We start from the raw sequence: 23,030 nt of genomic DNA on the forward strand, positions 1-23,030 counted from the left end.
GCTACACTGTTTTTCACCATTTTAAAAACTTCATTTTCTTTAAAATATAATATATATTTTTTATTCTGTTAGTATTCTATTAATAGAATAAACTAATAACAGAATTCTGTCTTGGCAACTAATAAAGATTCAAATGAACTTTAATTTTTTAGTTACGCCTATGGCACATGCAGACCATTAAGTTCAAAATATAAAAAGCAAGTTGAACTATTCATTTAGAATGAATTTCTACTTCTGCCCAGGTAAGATATGTAAAAACACATTTAAAAAGTTCCTATGAAATAATCACTGTACAAACTCTTAATATTATTGCTGTTATCAACAAAAGAATATGCTTAGGAATTTTACTGTATGTTATTCCTATTTTAGCTGGACCTTAAAAAGATTTTGTTGCATTTTCTTTCAGTGATTTTACTTTGTTAACCTAAAATCTCAATGAAAATGCAATCAAGTATAGTATTAATGGAAAGGAATTGAAATAATACTGAATCTCCTTTATTTAAAAAATAAAACCATATCAAGAACAGCTAATGTTTTAAATGTTCACTTTACAAATTTCAAGTGATAAAGTATTCAAAATATTAGAGAAAGTGAAACTTTTCTCTTTACATTTTTCTTGGCTCATTCACCCAAATCCCTAAGGCCACAGCATGCATACAGTCTATGGTAAATGGTAATAACTAAAAAAGGTTCTACTGTGAGTAAAAATACTATGGGAAAGAAAAATCTTTTAAATATCAAAGTATGTTAAAAGTGACTAGGTTTAAAAATATTTAGAAATGAAAATAAATCTTTTTCAGTATTTGAAAAATGGCAAAGAATGTAATATTATTTTCCACTACAAAAGAAGACCATTTGATACTGTATTTTTTACTTCATTGGAGATTCTCTATGTCCCAGAAGAGGTAAACATCCCTTCATTTATGAGAAGAGTTAGCTTGGCATTCCCCTAAAGTTGTAAGATAGAAATGCTTAAGATTTTTGAAACAGGCTTGAATTTTATCAGAATTAACTGGAACTGGATCTACAGAAAAACAAAAGGCAGTTTTGATAAGGGTTTTTTTTCTTCCTTTGAATGGACCAAAATGGCTGCTTGGTATCACACTGACATGACACATTTTGAGAATTTTACCCTCTTAAAGAATAAAGATTCAAATTACTGAATAAAAAGGTTATTATCTTAACTGAAGAAGATGAAGTTTTGTTAAATCACATGTGCATTGGGAACTGATTACTAGGATAGTTCTTAAAATAACATTTTCCCATGTTTTTCTTACAAAGAGAACATTCAATCAAAATAAAGTATTACCTAGCTAAGGGGGGAAAAAAATCTCTCAGAGACCACTGACTAGAACCATAATGTGAATAATAAAAAAATCATATCATGAAAGCTTTCCCATGTTTTAGAACCTTGATATTCTTCAAGCAGACTAAAGTGTTAATTTTTAATCTCTGAGATTTTCTGCTATAGTCAAAAGTTAATGCTAATTAAAAATTTTATATCCTAAAAAAATTAATAAAAAGAAGTGAAGGCACTATAGCATAAGAAGTGGAAATAACAGCAAGCTAGGAAAAAAAGTTATAATTATTTTTGGCACAAAGGAGGAAAGCTAAAAGTAAATAATTCATAGCAAAGTCAGAAACAATTGTTAAAATATTATTTCCATTATCATTCATAAAAACTAAAAAAATTAGCTATCTAATCTATTTTGTACAGAAACACATAGTCTGTCTTTTAATCCTCCCTACCCCAACAAGCCTTATTAATCTGTACTCATGACAAACTTTTGTCAACAAATTAAGATAAGATTTAGAAAACAATTCCTTTAGAGGAATGGACTTCTCATCACATCAGAAATAGGTTCACTAATCGTTTCTGAGAGTCATAAAAGTCATAAGTATTCTTTACCTGACAGAAGTGGAAATTAATGTTAAAGATGAATATGGGAATGGTGATCAATCTTGTTGTTAAGCCCAAAGCCCAAAGTTGAGATACCACAAAACGTCCTATTTTCATAAGTATAGCTTTGTATTTTTTGATTTGAGATATCTTTATAATAGATTCGAAGTCCCTTAAGAATTCCATATATTTATTGTGCAATCAAAATCCAGCATTAATGGAATTCACTGAACTTCAAGTTCAAGTTGGCATTGACCTGTGTCTACTGTTCAAAATTTTATAAACATTATTTTTCTGAAAAAGCATTGATCATTTTTGTTACTATTTAAAGGGCACTGATATTTTGATGAGTTGAATTAATTTCCTGTGCATTTCTCTTATATTTTTCTTGTAAAATAATAATAAAAACAAAAAAATTTCCAGGTGTGAATGTTTTATACTTCAATACATCTTCATCTAAGTAGCTACTGCCTTCAATAGTACAGAATGAAATCCCTCCATGGTGTTTATACTGTGCAGCTTTTGTTTGTGCACATAATTTAACATAAGTTATATTTTATTTCCAACAATTATGATCAAAATATTGAAAAAGTGGAGGGAAAAGAGCTGGATTTGGAATCCAGAAGAAGATCCAAATTAAGCCTTGGTTATTCAAAAACTGGGAAATCTCCTGGTAACTCCCCTAACTGCCCAGAGCCTTAAGGCAATTCTAAATCTCTAAGTTAAATTAAATTTGTTTGAAACATTTTTTTGGCGTCATTCTCACTCACCACCCTCATATATCTAATTAATCACCAAATCCCACTGCTTTTATTTCCATGTGTCATGTGTCTCCTCATCATTAACCGGTTTTCTGCACCACTTACATATACTACTAAAATAGCTTAATTCTTAATCTCTGCTTAAATCTATCCCCATCCAATCCATCTAATAGTCCCATTTGCCATTTCTTATTTACACATGGCTCTCCTGCATTTATGCTCTATTCTGGCCACACTAGTATTCTTGCTAATCTTATTATGTCCAATCTACATGCTTTTGGTCAGTGTGCCCTCAGTCCTGGAATGTTCTATCTGCACATTCTTACATTTGTAATCCTGGACTTCATCCTTGATTCAAATCAAGTAAATCCCCCAAGCCTTCCTCAAGATTCCCCCTCCCAAGTTTACCTTGTAATTTACTTTGTGTATGTTTTGTATAGTACTATAATCAACCAAAGTAGGGACTTATTTCCGCTTTTGTCTTTGTAAACTTGCCTCTTACTAATTTGTATGGTATATATAGATTATTTCCCCCCTTAGAATGTAAGCTCTTTAAACTCAAGGGCTGATTTTAATTATTAATCTATATTCCAAAGGTTTAACATAATGTTGAGCATAGAAAAAGCACTTAATAAATGCTGGTTGATTATCTGAAGACTTAAATCCTAAGACCACAAGAGTACTACACTAGAAAATATTAGTCTAAATACTATTGTACATAAAAGAACCTGAACATTCCTTTTCTGTTTCTAAGGTTTCAACCTGTAATCATGGCATCAATCAACTATAACTCGATTTTCTTAATAAAACTAAAGACAAATGACATATAATAGTTTTCTCCTTTATGCAAAAATGTATATTTATTGTTATTGTTCAGTCATTTTTCAATTTTGTCTAACTCTTCATGATCCTATCTGAGGTTTTTGTGTTAGTGATAATACAGTGGTTTGCAATTTCCTTCTGCAGCTCATTCTATAGATGAAGAACAGAGGCAAATAGGGATAAAGAACTTGCCCAGAGTCACAGATCTAATAAGAATCTGAGGCCAGATTTGAATTTGGGAAGATGAATTTTCCTGACTCCAAGACCAGTGCTCTAGTTACTATACCACCTAATTGCCCAAGCATTTTATATACTTGTATATTTTATCTTTCCAAATAAATCATACCAATATAATTATTAAAAGAAAATGAGAGTAACATAGGAGTAAGGCCATGGTATTTGGAGTGAGAAGACGTGTTCGAATCCTTAACTCATCTATGTGGTGACCTGCCTCAGCTACCTTGCTTGCATACTGAGTTGCCTTTCAGCTTCAGAAATATGATTTATGTTTTTCATTTTACAAAAATCATATAGCCTTTTTGCACAGTTCATGTGCTTAAGAATAGAAAAGATTCTAGAACCTTGCAAATATTTAAATGAAATATTCTACTATGTTCCTGAGCGTTCTCTCAGACGTTCATTTATTGAATGAAAGTCCCACTGGCAACATACCAGTCCTCAACAGTTATTTATCTTTATAGATTACACCTATTTAAAAATTTTTATCTGAATATTCCTTTAAAACTCTTGATTGGATGCTAACTAATTCTTAAGATTTACTTCATTAAGATTCCATCTACACATTTGAAATTTATTGTAGTGCAGATTTCTGAGATTTTTTGGTTTTGGTAACCTTAGTTTAGCTTAACAATATGGTTAAGAAAACCCAGTGCATTTATCTTCTAATTTGACTATTTCTATTACGACTACATCAGTTTCGTGGTGGGAGTAAAACTCTCTTTCTATCTATATTCTTTCCCTTTGGATTATTGAGTTCACTTGTACTATGATCAAAATTATGTGTTGCTTTGCCCCAATCATGTCCTGTAACAATTCCTATTCACTATGTAGGGCCAAATGCAATAAACGGAATGGAGTATCAGCAGGCCACAGATTATAGAGGCAGTACTCTATTTAAAATTGGGAAATGTTTTCCCATTAAGAAGTCACTCGTTATTGATGAATTTAACTTTCAAAATATACACTTAATGAAATTCGCCAAATGACAGCATTTATAACTTGTAGGAAATGCCAAAATGCTATATTTACTTTTTTTCCCCTCTCAAATCAATAACTTAAAGGAGATGTGATTTACAAGTTATTTGCCCCTGTGATGTAGAACTAATCAGGATCCATTTTAAGATTTTTTAAAGTAATTTTACTTATAGCCTCAAACATGGAAATTCTAAGTCTTTTCTTTACTATATATTATTTTGTATAATACTTTCTATGCTCTGAATATTTCCTATGAAAATGCCATTTACTGGCAATGAATGAATATTATTTATTACAATGTAGTAATTTATTTCATTATTATTTAAGTAATTCCAATTTATTTATATTCCAAAATTTGTTGAACCATTTCCCCCAAATTAACTATATATTGTTTTGAGCTTTATTTTTAATACAAATAATGCTGCCATGAACATTTTTATTCATAGAGATCTTTTTAGGATAAAGTCTCAGGAATGAATTTCTAAAAGGCCATGAATAAGTAACATTGTCTTGCATAATTATAAATTACTTTTCTGAACAGTGTAACCAATTCATAGCTTTACCAGGAATAATATAGCTGTTTTTCCACCGTCCATCCAAAAAATAATTTTTATATTGTTTTAGCATTTTTGGCATAATGAGGTGATAATTCAGGGTTATTTTAATTTGCATTATTGCAGTTATTAATAATTTTGAAGATTTCTTTTTCTATTTTTTTTTCAGTCTTTTAAATTTGTTTGTGACTCTGAAATTATTGCAATAGCCTAATAAGTTTTCTTGAATTTATTTTCTCGCTATCAAAACATTTTCTGCATGCAAATAACACTTTTTTTATTCAGACATTTTCATAGCAGCCTATATTGTACGAAATTTCAAACTCTTTAGCAAGGTATTCAAGGATGTCTATATTTACTTCTGCTTCTATTCTTTTGTTCACACTCCCTTCAGCTTGATTTTCCTTCTCCCTCTCATCCTTCAAGGCTTAGCTCAAGTCTCATGAACTTTATGAAGTAATCTAACTTATTTAAATCAAATTGTCTAGTAAATTATTTTATTATATGTTGTCATTTTTGCTTAATATGTCATTTCAGGTGTGATAGTCTTCTCTTTAAACTATGCTACAAGTAACTTAAGGGGAAGAATAATATCCTAAACTTCTATATTCTCCAGAGAAGTTTAAAAGATATCCCTAACACAAATGAAAAAATAATAGGTAATCAGTAAATAACTAGGTTACTGAATGATTTGTATCTAAAGACTAGCTCTGAAGGTGTTGTATTATGGTTTTCCATAGATATGTCTCACTAAGTATCTCTACCCATAATTGAAGAGAAGAGAAATCTTGGTAGTTATTTAAAAAATAAAAGATGATAACATTTATTTATGTGGTAGGAAGGAACATCAACAGAACTTTATTACAGGATCAAAGAATGAGTGCTAGAGGAGACTTTAGTAGTCATCTAGTTTAATTCTGTCATTTTATAGATTAGGAGATTGAAGTCCTAGAAAGATAAAACCAATATGTTCAAGGCCAGAGTGAATTAATGGGATCACAAGCTTAAATATCAATGGGTGCCTAGGTGCCTAAGGAACCAGAAAAGCTGCTTAATGAAATATATGCTGCAGATGATTTTAACTGGTATCTACTGGTCACATAGGAAGGCAACAATGAGTAGAAATCTAGTCTCTTACAGACAGACTTGATACATATCATTACCATGAGCAAATAATTTAATTTTTTAGCCCCACAAGCAAATTTCCAAAACTATATATAAATTATAGAAGAATTACAGATTTGTATAACTAAAGAAATTTTTCCTCCCAGGAAATTTTCTACAGAATTGAAATCACAGATCTCAAATTAAAAAAAAAAAAAAAAAAAAAAAAAAAAAAAAGTCATCCCCAAATCTCAAAGATTTTTCAGAGATTTAACTAAATATAATGTGAATTTCCTATTTCTTTGCTCATCCATAATATTAACAGGCAAACTGAATCTTTTTCAAAACCCTCAAATTTTACCCAAAATAACTGAAAGACCATTTCCTCTCATGACAGTACTGTAAATAATGAAAATTTGGAATTTAGCCAGCAGTGAAATAGTGTTCAATAGCAGTACAACCTAAAATGTTTCATAGCAAGATGAAGAAGTAATCAAAAACAAGCAACTAAAAAGTACTTCAAATACTTCACTTCAAGCAAAATCTCAAATAGTACATTTAACGGCTCATGTATGGCTTGGAAAATTTTATGAATTACTAGCAGGAAATAAAGTTGCATTACTTGAGCAATAACTATGGTGAGAAGGGGAAACTAAAAGGGATCAAAGGATCAGAGATATAAAGCTAAATAAAAGAACTTAGATGAGTTTACCAGTAGGCCCTGAAATTTTGTAGTTAAGGAAACTGAGGTCTAGAGAGCTGAAATGGCTTTCTTAAAGTAACACAGGTAATATATATTACAGTCAATGCCAGTCTCATGACTCAAGAATACTAGAACTACTTATGGCAACTTGCTGCATCCAGTCTATATTCTTAAATATAATATAAATTAGGTAATTTATTAAAGTAACTATTTAATATTTGCCTCACAGCAGAAGTAATTAAAATATTTAAATACTACTTTAAAGTCTGCAAAGTACTTTACAAATATGATCTAATTTTAGCCTTTAAACAAGCCTCGGAAGTAGGTTTGTTTTTTTACCCATTTTACAAATAGGGACACTAAAGTTAGCAGAGGTTATATGACAATCAAGATTATATAGCTAGTAAATGTCTGATGTGGGATTGATTAAAACTCAGATCTTCCTTACTCCAAGTCATTATGATGTTTTCAGTCACAACAGCATATTCATATAATAAGTCATAGATATGATGATCACATATGATGATCACTATATTAAGTGATTAAATCACTAGAACTGGAGAATTTCAAAGCTAATGAATTCTTACATATCATATGGGTCAAACTTTTCCTTACATAGATAAATCAATTGAGATGGTGGTGGTGGTGATAATAGTAGTAACAATAAAAATGATTATCTATTTATGTATCTATCTATCTATCTATTATCTATTAAATACCCATTACATGCCAGGCATTATGCTAAGTGTTTTCCAACAATTATATTATTTGATCCTTACAACAATCCTGGAAGATAAGTGCTATTTATTAACCCCATTTTACAGTGAAGGAAACTGAGACAAATAATGGTTAAATAATTTGCCCAAAGTTTTAGTAAATGTTTGAGATGGGATTTGAACTTAGATCTTTCTGATTTTAAGATAAAGTTCTCTAATACTTGTCACCCCTAGTTTTCCAAAAGGTTAAATGTCTTTTCTAAGAGCACCTTGGTAGTAGTGGAAGAGCTAAGGCAAGAAGAACTTAACTCATGATCTACATAAGAAAAAAGAAAGGAAATTTGGTAAAAGTATTCAAAAATAGTTTAAAACTCTTTACAAGAGACAAATACAAGAAATACAAAAGCAGATATCAATAATTCCATTCCATAAATATTTATTAAGGTATTTACTATGTGCCAGACACTGTGCTATGTATATGCTGGGCATACAAATAAGAAAAATAAAGTCTTTGTCTTTAAAGTACTTATAATCAATATAGGAAGACATTATACCAAAGGAAACTGAGAAAAGAGGAGAAGAGGACAGAAAAGGCACTCAGCACAGGAGCATCATGATGGTAGAGTCCAAGGCAAGAAGTATAGCATATACAAAATGGTTGGGTCATGAATCTTTCAAACCTCTTTAATAAGGATTTTGTATTCTCCATAATACTGACTTTTCTGATGATGACTTGTCCTAGAAGGAGGATGGTAAAGTTGAATCCAAGGATTGAAGCTTGTGGGAAATGATTATCAGGACTGGATCTGTTTATTTCGCTCAAGTTTGTAGATAGTGATAAAGAAAATGAACTAAATTTTTTCCCATCAAGACCATAATGAGATTATATGAAACACTGATTTTAGTATACATTTCTTTAATTAATCTTATGTAATGAAAGTAAGAATTTGTTTTTAACTTGATTATAAGTAACTTTATTCAATCTGCACGTAATGAAAATAAATTAACTGCCTTATTTGTTTTTTTAAATAAAAAATAGTTGCAATGCATAACCACAAAAACATTTCCATTTGATTAAGTAGAACACAAAATATGGATTATATATGAAAACATAAATCTCCATGCCACACTACTTGTCTTAAAAAAACCCAAAAAAACAGAACTTATACAATAAGATTTGTAACTTTTAACCTGTAGCTTTTATGTAATTTCTTCAGAATTTTTTTGTGATTTTCTGTGTACTTTAAAAAATGTTTCAATAAATTTCTTTATTTTACTTATTTGTAGCAGGACTATAAATATCTCCCTTCTCTTCCACCTCAAATAAAAAATGGGGCAGGGGAAGAGAAGTACTTATCAAATAAAATGAATCTACATCATGGGCAGAAATCTGTCTCTTCCAGCACACTGAACCTCTCACTTCTCTTTCAAGAGGTGGGTCATATCATCTTTAGAAATATAATTCATCCTTCCTTCATTTTAAGTGTTGACAATGTTCTTTTCCTGGTTTGATCACTTTTATCTGTCCAAGTTTCTACTTCTCAGAAATCTCTAAAATATTCTTTTGTCATTTTGCATGGTATAATGATATTTCACTACATTGTTATACCATAATATGTTGAACCATTCCCTAATTGAAGAGACTTCTTTCATTTCCAGGTGTTTTCTTTACTTTCTGCCTCCTTTTAATTTGTTTTGGGATTAAGAAGGTTATTAACTTGTAGAACACTCCCTCTTTTTAACTTCCCCTTTTTCTCTGCTTCTTTCCCTCTTGAGATTTCTACATTTGCTCTACTAAACATGCAATTTTTCGAAATTGCTTTGTCAGGTTCAGATAAGAATGAGGTTCACCTACTGCCAGATACCACTACTTCTTTTTACATAATTGCATTCTCATTTCAAGAATACAAATGACAAGAAATTGTAAATCCCAAGTTTTTCTCTACTCTAGTGTACTACTTTAATATTCTTATTTTCTTTCCCTTCTTAGAACCTTCAGGGAAAAATCAATCTATCCCCAGAGTAATTTCTTAATAGTTTATGAAATACTCTTTGAAGATATTCAAGATTCCTAGAAGTACTAGTTTCTTCTCCCCTATTGGAAAATTAGCCTTTTATTGATTGACAAGTTTCTTCCTACTGTTCATGTAAATTTTAACTTTTTTGACTTTTACATTTGCATTTAATGTTGGAAAGTCCCATATTTGATTAAATATCTATTTTTTTTTGCCATTTAGTTGAATTCAGCGTTTTAGAATAAGTTATTCTTGGTTGTAAGTATTTTTAGCAATATTGTAATCCAAGGTTTGACTGATTCTACAAGCTACTAGATCTAGACAATTCTGATTTATGACACCTTACTATATTTTAATACCTTCTTTCTGGTTGTTTCAAGCATTTTTTTCTTTGACTTGGAAACTCTAGATTTTAACTATGGCATTCCTCACATTTTTCCTTTTTGAATTTCCTTCAGAAAGTAAGGAGTGGATTACCTCTATTTTCACTTCTAACTAATTTTAATTTTCTTCAAAGAAAGGCCATAAGATTTTTTTTTTGTCCCCATAATTTTCAGGAATTCAATGACTGATTCTTAAATTCTTCAATTATTTCTTCTTGTTAAGTTTTCTAGTCCAGTTGTTCTTGTAATAAGTCAGCTTACGTTTTCTTCCATTTTAAAAACAATCCTTTTCATTTTGTTTTAATATTATTTGCTGTCTCATGGAGTCATTGCTTTCTGTTTACTTCAGATTTTTCATGGAGTTCATACTTTGTAGTTATTCTCCTTCAATTCTTTCCTTGCTGAACTTTTTCTTTTATTTTATTAATCTCCTACTTTATCTCTTCTAGGTAGTCATGTAGTACTTCAGTAAAATTAATTTTTTCTGTTGAGTTTCTTACAATATTACTCTTTCCTAAATTGAATTTTTGGGTTTCTTGTGCTACAATGATTCTTTATAATATTCTGTATTTTACTGTGCTTATCTTTTCAGCATTAAATATTCCTAAATTTGATTATCTGAGCCAGTCAGGCTCTATACACTGCCACACCTATGGGTAAGGTTAACCCTATTTATTTTCACCTGAGTCAATTGTATTCCTGCACTTGGCTTCTACTTAAGTCCTCCTGGATATGTGAATTACAGAGTGCTGATTTTTTGGATAGTTTATGTATAGAAGAAATCAAGTACTACAATTTCTCATTGAGTTCACTGATAATTACTAAATTTGTTGTGATTTTAAAAGATTCATTCATTCATTTATTTAGCTGTGGTGGGTGTACAGGAACTGGGTTACTTGTCCTCTTTTAGGTATCCATCTAAGCAAGAAATCTAACTTCCTTGGTTCTCATTGTTTTTATTTTATTTTTTGCAGAGGCAATTGGAGTTAAGTGACTTGCCCAAGGTCACACAGTTAGGAAGTGTTAAGTATCCTTAACAGATCCTCCTGACTTCAGGGCTAGTGCTCTATCCATTCTGCCAACTAGCTATCCCATTTCTCCTGGTTTTTAAAGATCAAATAGCTTCACAATACATGTAGCTGGTCCATTACACTTTCAAGAGGTGGGAAGCACATTTTCCTTCTTTTAAAAACATTATTTCCATATTGGTATTTAATACAGGAAGACACATAGTATTTTTTTTTTCAACCTAAACAATCAAATGATTCATTAGCAGTTGTTACTTTCTAATTTTCTAATGTTACTTTCTAACTTTTTAAAAGCTTTCAGAAGCTTCAGAAATATTGAAACAAGAGTGAAAATTAACAATGCTAGGGGCCTGGGTCATCGAAAATTAACCAATGGGTTAGAACAAGAATGGTGGAATAGAAGTGGCAACACTGCTAAAGTCAATTAACATTCCTGTCCAAACAACTTTAAAGTAACACCTCAAATCAAATTTTGGAGGGGCAGAGGTAACAAAAAGTCATGGTGAGATAGCTCAGAGAAGAAAAAGAGGTTTGGGAAAATGATCAGAAAGAGATTACAGGGAATCTTTATCTGGAGCTGGGTGCTGTTGGTGCTGATTAGCAACTCCATAGGAAGTTCTGCATCACAGTCCATAGCAGAGAGAAACTCCTGGGGTTTGTCACAAGGGAACTGGGACCCTGTTCCAAGGCAGAGAGGAGAGCTCTAATACTTGCTGCTTCAGGAGAGCAGAGGACCTGGTTACAGCAAAAGAATCAAGAAGAACACTAGAGTTGGTGACTACTGAAAAGCAGGAAGCTTTCCTGGGTAAAAATCAGAGTGCAAACAAGAGAACAATCATCTCTCTATAAGGATAACTTGAAAGTAATGAAAATTTACATACCCCTAGGACTAGCTCTGAAAACAACAGCATAAAAAAAGCCAGAATTTTGAGACAGTGCCTCTTCATCCCTAAGTAGAGCCCAACTTTAACATAAAATTCAAAGTCAACAATAGTCTGAAAAAATAAGCAAACAACAACAACAAAAGAATTTGCTCATAAAAACTACTATAGCAATAGGAAAGACAATGAACAAAACTCAAAGGAAGAAAATATAAAAATGGCTACTAAGAAAGTCTTAAAGAAAAAAAGACAATCTGGACTTTCAAAGCCCAATAAGACTTCCTAAAGAGTAGTGTAGGAATACTTAGGAAAAGAGTGATGCAAGAAAATTATGAAAAGAGAGTCAATGGCTTAGTAAAAGAGACATAAAAAAGGGTTGAAGAAAATACTTTAAAAGTTTGAATTGGCCTCATGGTAAATGAGGCACAAAAACTTATTTAAGAAAAGAATTCCTTAAAAAGCTGAATAGGCCAATTAGAAAAGGAGGTACAAAAATTCACCAAATAAAACAATTGCTTAAAAAAAATGGAAAAAGAGCTACAAAAGATCACTGAAGAAAATAATTCCTTAAAAATTAAAATCGGGGAAGGAGAAACTAATGACTCAACGAGACAGAAAGAAACAGTAAATTAAAAAAAAAAAAAAGTGAAAAAAATAGAAATAAAAATTTCATTAGAAAAACAAGTGACCCAGAAAATAAATGTGCATTCAGTGGTTTTCAGTTGTGAGTGAAAATACAGGAATGGTTTGACATTTCCTTCTCTAGCTCATTTTACAGGTGATGAAACTGAGGCAAACAGGGTTAAGTGACTTACACAGGGTCACATAATAAGTATGAGAGACCATATTTGTATGTAGGAAGATGAGTCTCTTCCTGAATTTTGGTCTGGGGCACTATCTACTGCACCACCTTGTTGTCCCAGAAAAATAAATAATGAAATAATTTAAGAATTATTATGCTACATGAAAGCTAGTAAGCTTATAATAGATATCACATTTCTAGAAATTATAAAGAAAAACTGCCTTGATATTATAGATTCAGAAGATAAAACAAAAATTGATAGCCTCTATTGATCACCTTCTAAAAAATAAAATAAAATGAAAACCCTGGGAATATTAAAGACAATTCCAGAACTCTAAGAATATGGGGGAAAAAAAATGCTGCAACCAGTCAAAAAGTAATTGTTCAACTATCACAGAAACACAATCAGAATCACTCATGATTTAGCAATTTCTGTGTTTAAAGAAATGAAAGGCTTAGAATGAAATTTTGGAAGACAAAGGAATTCTGGCTACCAACAATAACCACCTACCCTGAAAAAAATGAGTACAATACTTCAGAGGGAAAAAACTGAAATTTCATGAAGTAGAGAACTTTGAAGCACTCCTGGTAAAAAGAACAACACTGACATTCGAACTGAAGACTCAAGAGAAACATAAATAGGTAAATATGAAAGAGATATATGAAACTCAATAAAGTTAAACTATTTACACTCCTATAAGGGAAGCTGTTACATGTAATGCCTAAGAATATTATCATTATTAGAGCAGTTCAAAGGAATTTACATAGATATGAGTGATTAAATTATATGAGGATAATGTCAAAATACAGGTAGGGATGAGAAAGGGAAATGCACTGGGAGAGGAGTGAAGGAGAGGTAGAAAAATGAAACATAAATTAAAATAGCTTTGAATTATCACCTCACACCCATCAGAAATGACAAATGCTAGAGGGAATACTAGGATAAGTATACTAATGAACTACTTGTCTGGTTATGAACTGATCCAACCATTCTGCAGAACACTTTGGAACTATGCCCAAAAGGGTACAAAACCACCACCCAACAATACCATTTAGATCTATATCCCAAAGGCATGAAAGCAAATGGAAAAGGATCAGTAGGGACCAAATATTTGCAACAGCTGTTTTTGTGATGGCAAAGAATGAAGAGATGCCCTTCAATTAGGGAACAGATGAATAAGTTGAAAAAGTGGTATCTGATTATGATGGAATACTATTGTGCTGCAAGAAGTGATAAATGGGAAATTCATGTCAAGAGCTATATGAACTGAGATAAAAAGAAGTAAGCAGAACCAAGAGAGTATTATGCACAGTAAAAGCAATATTGTAATGATAAGCAATTATAAAAAATCCCCCAGATCTTTCCTGAGCTTTCATGTGTCCAAGGTATGGAAGGAAATACAAAGATCATATTGATTGCATCTCCTCTTATCTTCTCCAGGAGCTGCCTCTAATTATCACCTTTCATCCTCCCAAATAAAAACCATCCTTAAAGTCCATTTATTTGCTAATTCTGATGCCTACTGAATCTTCAAATAATCTTTATTTGACTATTGTCCTATTTCCAAAGTCAAATTCTTATAAGAAATTATTTATACTTTCCATTTAAGCCCCTACAATCATTACTATCTGACTTTTGACCCAATCACTCAATAGAAACTCATTTGTATATTCTTGGAAGACCACAAGTCCTTACTTCTGATTCAAGATTCAAGGTTGATACAAGAATTAGATGCCAGTTTCTAGAGTGTCCACTGTCATCAGTGGTTCTCAATTTTTGATAATCAAATCTGGTCTCAGATATTTAACAGATGTCTGACTCTGTGAAAATTACTTGATCTCAGTTTAACATCTCCTCAATTGTAAAACAGGGATAATAATAGTACTTACTTCCCATGGTTGTTATAAGGATCAAATGAGAAAATATTTAAGAAAAGTAATTAACACATTGCCTGCAGATAGCAGGTTTTTTTTTTTTTAAATCAATGTTTACACCACAAGCAAAATGTATGGGATTACCTGTCATGGGGGGGGGGGGGGGGGAAAGGAGTGGAGGGAGGGGGGAGGGATAATTTGGAAAAATGAATACAAGGGATAATATTATAAAAAAAAAAAAAGATAATTGTATAAATATGTTTACATATTTTGAATATTGTATAGCATATATTGGATTGCTTACTATCTAAGAGAGAGGGTGGGGGGAGGAGGGGAAAATTTGGAACACAAGGCTATGCAACTGTCAATGTTAAAAAATAATGCATGCATATTTTTTTGAAAATAAAAAGTTTAAAAAAAAAAAATATATATATATATATATATATATATATATATATATATATATATATATATATAAATCAATGTTTACTCCTTCCCCTACCCAAAAAAATTATTCAATTGGACTTCAGGAAAATATTGTTTTCTAAAGTATTTAAATATGGCCAAGAAATAAGAATCACAAGGCAAATTATAAATAATGCCCATTGTTTATAAATGACTTTAAATGGTTTACACTTTATTCTGTAGAATCATACATGGTAAATTGATAAAAATGGATTATAGTTTATTTAGATGATCCTAATATAAAAAATAAAATTTTATTAAAATTTCAGTTTCTATTATAAATACAAAAAGAAAAGGCTGCCAGATAAAAATGAACTACTGCTTGAAAGGAAACTTTTATATTTCTAAGGAATAATATAAATACTACCTGAAATATTTAATTAATAAAAGAAAAGGTTGCTATAATTTCCCTAAGACAATAATAATAATATCCCTTTCTCCCCTGCCTTGGACTCTGAAAGATAAGCTTCTTGCCCTGTTTTGCCAAAAGAACTAACCCTCCATTTCTATTTACTGCAATTTTCCAATTTTTGCTCAAAGTAGGAATATCTTCTTTCATTCCTTTCTAGCAACCATTTTTGAGTTATCTTCACCCATTTGAATATAAACTCCTTGAGAGCAGCTACTGTCTTCTTTATTTATGCCTGTACCATCATAAACTCCTAAAACAGTGCCTGACAAATATAAAAATCTTAAATGTTCTCCCTTCTCATCAGGGCATTGTTATACCTTCACTGACCTAATTTTGTTTTATTAAAGAAAGAACAAGGACTGATTAAACACCTTAATGTGATAAATATTGCAGTTATTAGTCAGTAAAGACTTATTAAGCACCTACTATGCATGCTTAGTAATATGTGCTAAGCACTGGGGAAGTACAGATAAATTAAAAACAGTTCTTGCTCTCAAGAAGCTCATAGTCTAATGGGAGAGACAACATATGTGTTGTTAAGACAAATATCCTAGAGGCAAGAAGTTCCTATTGTAAATGGACAGTTTGGTGTATTTTAAAGATATTTTTGATCAATATTCACATTCAGGCTTCCTCATGCCTTTTAAATAAATTTATCTAGAACAAGGAGGTGAAGTGATAAAGACAGTAGTAACCATGCTGAAGAAAAAAGGTATGTATGTAGCTAAGTAGTAAGATAAAGTGAAGAGCTAGCTGTCATAGTGTCTCAGGTACATACTTTTTACTTAAAAAATGATGGTTGATTTGACCTGAGTAGAAGGCTATTTATACAGTGACAGAAAGATCACATGTAAATTATATTAAAGAAATTAGGATATACTCCCACAGATCATAATAGTTTTGTTTATTTTACTTTGTTCTAAGTTTATATTCACCAAGAATTCACCATGTTATGATCAATCATAGAATTAATGAGGACTGATAGAAGAAACATACGTTTTTCCCAATTCTTATGCATAGATACAGATGATTTGATCTGTTTTCCCAGTTCCTTCCCACCTGACCTCCAAAAATGTGGTTTTTACTCATTTTCTTTATATACTCATTAAATTATGCTCCCCACGCATATGAAATAATTTAGCTAACTCACTAACATTAAATTCAGGAAACATTTATTAGATACTATACAGTATCATGTAGGTTGAGTAGTGGTTGCTTTTTAATGAAGTCTCTTACCATCCTTTCAGGGCATTTCCCTTGATTCATAGAATGTATTTCTGAAATGTATGTGCACCTGTGTGCATGCATGCGTATGTGTGTGTATATGTGTGACTGAGGTTCTTGAACAAAGCAGATATTGACTTTGCTTTTTTAAATTTGTGCAAGTTGTTTATACCATTACTAAATATCACATTTCTTTAGTAATTATTTCTTTTAAAAAAATAAGCTCTCAAAGCACACAGATTAATATATGAAAAATACTTAGCATAGACAGAGTAGGAAAAAAAGGATACTGTACCTTCAATCAACAATTCTTGTCCATGACTACCAAGTAGAGTACGAGAGAGGAATGGAGCAAAATCTACAAATATTTCACGAAGAAGCGGGGCAACTTTTTCTAAAGCTCTTTCAAGTTTTGCAGTTATGCTGTTGAAAATAAGATATGAAAAATAATTAACAACAATAAATAGAAACAATAATGATGTTTGTGTTATATTTTAGAATTTGCAAGTTGTTTTACATTTTTTATTATTCAAACCTCACAACAGCCTTGTGATGTAAATATTATTATTTCTATTTTCAAAATGAAGAAAATAAAGATCACAGAGATAAAAGTAATGTGCCCAAAGTCCTATAAACAGAAAATATCATTTGAACCCAAATGTTTCCACTGCTAAACCCAACATTACACCTACTATACCACATTCCCAAGCTTAGCTTTTAATTTTTTTTTCTAAAAAGATTATTAAAATATGATTTTTCACCTAATGGACTGGAGTTAAATCTCATGAAAATTGAAGATGAGAAAATACAGTTTTTCAGAGATAGAAGAATGCTTAAAATGTGTGCATCAAACTCAGGTGGAGTTCTGTATATGCCAAAACTCTATGCAGTAAGAATGATTTTAAGAGTGGACATTAAAATCTAACCTGGGAAGCCTATAACGCAATCATAAAGGAAAGTTCTATATGAAATGGATTTCCATTTCTTAATGAAGAATTAGAGACAAATGATTAATAAAACCACAATACCTATACTTTTGAATGACATGATAAAACACACAACAAGATCATGTTCCAAAAGGTTCTTTATCCCTTTCTAGGGAGCCCACTGTGAGAACATAATAGGCACATACCCTCAGAGAATTATTTCCCTCTACTTGAGTAAGTATATAATACAAACTTTGATTATCTTAATTCAGTGTGAATAACTGAAAACAATGGGTAAACTAAAAATCTCATTTATTTAACACAATTCATGTGAGAGAAAACTCTAGGATTATAGTATATATAATTATACTATGTATGGCAACTTTAAAATAATGCCTCAAATCAAATCTGAAGAGGCAAAACCAAAATAGTCAGGTGAAAAAGTTTTCCAGCCTAAAACAATTTAGAAGATTAGCAAGAAAGGTATGTCTCATTGTAGTGGGAGTTGGGTCAGGAAAACAGTGCAGGTTGTGTTGCAGTACAAGAAGCAACAGTTGTAGCAGCACCCTATGGTGCTCTTAGCCAGCTGGCAGTAAAGAGGTGAGATAATTGATCAAAAAGAAATTACAGAGGGATTCTTTGCTGGTATTGAGTAGAGGATCCTTTTACACTGCCCATATTCAGATCCAGGTTACAGACCCAGAATGAAAGGAGAACTAGCATTTGCAATCAAAGAAAAGCATATGTCTTGCTCACAATTCCAAGACTGAAAGGAACAGTAGTGATTGAGGCTGCAGGACAGGAAGATACTTAGTCACATATCCAGGATCAAAAGGAATCCTGTGGCTCCAAGAAAACAAGGTCCTTTCCTGGGTAAAGACCAGAGCACAGGCCAAAAGAAGTGAAAATACCACCTTGGAAAAACTGAAAAGACAGAGATAACCTAGAAGTAACTCTGAAAACAGAAGCAAAAATATAGCCTGTAGTTTGGATGGTGTCCCCTGCAAGTCAGAAGGATAGCCTAACCTTAATATAAAGTTAAAATCAAGAAACAAACAGGAAAAATCAGCAAAACAAAAATAAAACAAAACTGACAATAATTACAGGTAAGATCAAACTTAGAAACTTAGAAAAAAATTATCAAAATTGCTGCATTGAAAGCCTCAAAGAAAATAATGAATTGAACACAAACCCAACAAGAATTCTAAAAGACAGCAGAAAGGAAATTAAAAATCAAATTAAGAGAAGGAGAGAAAAAAAATAGAGAAAAGAAATGACAGTGATGTAATAAAAAAAAAAAAGTCAATAGCTTGGTAAAAGAAGCACAAAAATACTAAAGAAAAAACACCTTTAAAAATCAGAATTACACCAAATGGTAAAAGAGGCACAAAAAACACTGAAGAGTGTTATACTTATCCTTAAAAAAGGATAACTGGAATAAAAATGTGAAAACTCACTACAAAAAAGAACTCCTGAAAAAGTGGAATTGGTAAAATGGAAAAGGAGGTACAAAAATTAAATGAAGAAAATAATTATATGAAAATGAAAATTGAGCAAGTGTAAGCTAATCCATGAGACATCAAAATAACAATAAAACAAAATAAAAAAAACTAGAAGAAAAATGTGAGTATCTCACTGGAAAAACAAGAGGCATAAAAAATAGATCAAGGACACACAATTTAAGAATTATTGGGTTACCTAAAACCATAATCAAATAAATGAGATTAAATTCACCTTTCAAGAAATTACCAAGGAAGACTGAACAGATTATCCTTGAACCAGAGAGTAAAATAGAAACTGAAAGAATAACCCAACAACTTCCTGAAAGAGGTCCCCAAATGGAAATCCCCAGCAATATTACAGCTAAATTCCAGAGCCCCCAAGTCAAGGAGAAAATATTGTAATTAGCTAAAAATTCAAATATCATAAACACACAGTGAAGATCACACAAAATTTAGTAGTTCACAGTAAAGGATCAAAGAGTTTGGAGAAGGATATCACGAAGGCAAAGGAGATAGGATTAGATGCAAGAATCACCTATTCAGCAAAAATGACCATATCTTCAGGTGCAGGGGATAGGAGAGGAGAGAGAATGGACATTTAACAACAGAAGAGTTTCAAGTATTCCTGATGAAAAGACCAAACTTGAATAGAAAAATCTGACTTTCACATAACAAGATTCAACAGAATAAAAAAAAAAAAATCATAAAAACAAAAAAGAGAAATCATAAGAGAAGAAAGTTAAATTGCATATTACTATCTAGAAAAATAATAATTACAATTTTAAATTATATTTTTCCTAATAAATTTATTAAGTTTTAATATACATTACTTTATAAATCATGTTTGAAGAGAAAAATTAGAGCAAAAGAAACCCCCAAAAAACCATGGGAGTGACTAAAAATCAACAACAAAAAAAGAAATGAACATAGTATTCATAAATTTACATTCAGTATCCTTAGTTCTTTTTTCTGGATGCATATGGCATTTTCTTTCCAAATTCTATTGGTATTGTTTTGGATCATTGAACCACTAAGAAAAACTATTTATAGTTGATTATCATATATTCTTGCTGTTATTATATACAATGTATTCCTAGTTCTGCTTGTTATGCTCAGTATCATATTCTAATAATTCATATAAAATTTTCCAGGCCTTTCTAAAATCAGTTTGTTCATTTTTAAGAGAATGACAATATACCACTATCTTCATATAACACAACTTGTTTGTTGTGGCATCTGCTCATTTTCAAATTCTTTACTACCACAAAAAGAGCTGCTACAAACATTTTTGTACAAGTGGGTTATTTTCCTTTCTTTAAGAATTTCTTGGGATATAGACTAAATAATGGAACTAAATAAAGGATAAGCAGAGTTTTATGGCCCTTTGGGCATAGTTCCAGATTGCTCTCTAGAATCGTTGAATCATTTCACAACACTACTAACAATAAATTAGTATCCAGTTTTCCCACATCCTCTCCAGCATTTATCATTACCTTTTCCTGTCATCTTAGACAATCTGAGAAGTGTGAAATGGTACCTCAGAGTTGTTTTAATGTGCATATAGTTCTTGGATTTGTCTTAGCAGGTAGAATCCTAAATATTTTATTTTGTCTACAGTAATTTTAAATGGAATTACTCTTTCTATCTCTTGCTGATGAGTTTTATCAATACTATAATATAGAATGCTGATGATTTGTGTGGGTTTATTTTATAATCCTGAAACTTTGATAACACTGTCCCCTTATTGCAAAAGCCAACATTTTTAGTACAATGTTGAATAAGAGTAGTAATAATGGGAATTCTTGTTTCATCCCCTAATTTTTTCTTCTTTACAAATAATGCTTACTGTTGGTTTTAGATGAAAATTGTTTATTATTTTAAAGAAAGCTCCCTTTATCCTTCTCCTCTTTAGTGTTTTTAATAGGAATGGGTGCTGTATTTTGTTAAAAGCTTTTTCTGCATCCATTGAGATTATCATATGATTTCTGTTGATTTTGTTATTGATATGATTAATTATGGTAACAGTATTCCTGATATTGGGAATTAGCCCTGAATTCCTGGTATAAATCCCACTTGATCATTGTGCATTAGCTTGTGGATAAGTTGTAATCCCTTTGCTAATATTTTATTAAAATTTTTTTGCATCAATATTCATTAGGAATATTGGTCTGTAATTTTCTTTCTCTCTTTTGGCTCTTTCTGGTTTAGGTATCAGCGCTCTATTTGTGCCATAGAAGAAATTCGCAATACTCCTTCTTTAGTTATTTTTCCAAGTAGTTCACATAGTACTGGAATTAATTGTTCTTGAAATATTTGGCAGAATTTACTTGTGAATCCATCTGACCCTGGAGGTTTTTACTTAGGAAGTTCATTAATGGCTTCTTCATTTTTTTTCCCCCTAAAATGGGACTATTTAAGTAATTTATTTCCCCTTCTGTTAATCTAGGCAATTTATATATGTTTAAATATTCATCCATTTCAGTTAAGATTGTCAGACTTGCTGCCATACAGTTGAGCAAAATGGCTCCTAATCATAGCTTTAATTTCTTTGTTATTGGTGGTAAGTTTACCTTTTTCATTTTTGATGATTTGGTTTTTTTCTTTCCTTTTTTTCTAATCAAATTAACCAAAGATTTATCTATTTTTGGTTGTTTCATAAAACCAACTCTTAGTTTTATTAATTCAACAGTTTTCTTAGTTTCAGTTTAATCTCTTTTAAGTTTCAGAATTTTAAATTTGGTATTTCATGGGGGGGGTTTAATTTGTTCTTTTTCTAGCTTTGTTAGTTGAATGCCCAGTTCATTGATCTCCTCCTCCTCTATTTTATTCATATAGCTATTTAGGGAAATTTTATATTCCTGAAGAATTGCTTTGGCTGCAACCCACAGGTTTGGAAAGCTGCCTCATTACTGTCATTCTCTTGGATAAAATTATGAACTGATTCTGTGATTTGTTCTTTGACTTTCTCCTTTAGTAGAATGAGATTATTTAATTTCCAATTGGTTTTTAGTATATCTTTCCCTGCTCCAGAATTGAATATTTTGATGATATATTGATTATTTTGTGGTTAGATTTGTCTGTTTCTGAAAGGGGAAGATTGAAGTAGTCCACCAATAGTCTTGCTTTCTATTTCTTTCTGTAACTAACTTAGAATATTCTCTAAGCATTTTCCTGCTCTACCACTTGATGCATACACATTTAGTGTCATTAATACTTCATTATTTATGGTATCCTTTATCAAGATGTACTTTTGCTCCTTATCTCTTAATTAGATCTATTTTTGCTTTTGCTTTATCTGAGATCATAATTGCTACCCCTGTTTTTTTTTTTTAACTTCAGCTGAAGCATAAAAAATTCTATTCCAGCCTTACACCTTTATTCTGTATGTCTCTCTCTGTCAAATATCTTGTAAATTGTAGGTCACTATTTTTTATTCCACTTGACTATTTGCTTCCATTTTATTAGAGAGTTCATCTGATTCACAGGTATGATTACCGGCTCTGTATTTTCCTCTATCATATTTTTGTTCTCTTTTTCTACCCAGGCCTTAGTAGTGTTTTTACCTTATCTTTTATCATATCACCCCTCCCCTTCTCTTACTTATTCCCCTAGAGTTTCTGCTCTCCCTTCTATTCTGTTCCTCCCTTTTCTTTCTTCTTTCTCCTACTTCTTTATAGGGTTAGATAAATTTCTATTCCCAACTGAAAGATATTCACCCTTAGAGCCAAAACTGATGAAATCA

At 31.2% G+C, this 23,030-nt stretch overlaps 1 protein-coding gene across 1 annotated transcript in view; it reads right to left on the minus strand.

Moving 5' to 3' along the window:
- NBEA (neurobeachin) overlaps positions 1 to 23,030 on the minus strand; it is a 699,286-nt gene that overhangs the window by 385,726 nt on the left and 290,530 nt on the right. Inside the window, 1 exon segment of the mRNA XM_074303499.1 lies at positions 17,156 to 17,283. Within this exon segment, the coding sequence (XP_074159600.1) occupies positions 17,156 to 17,283 (128 nt within the window).

The sequence above is a fragment of the Sminthopsis crassicaudata genome, chromosome 3 (genome assembly GCF_048593235.1).
Source record: "Sminthopsis crassicaudata isolate SCR6 chromosome 3, ASM4859323v1, whole genome shotgun sequence".
Lineage (NCBI taxonomy): Eukaryota > Metazoa > Chordata > Mammalia > Dasyuromorphia > Dasyuridae > Sminthopsis > Sminthopsis crassicaudata.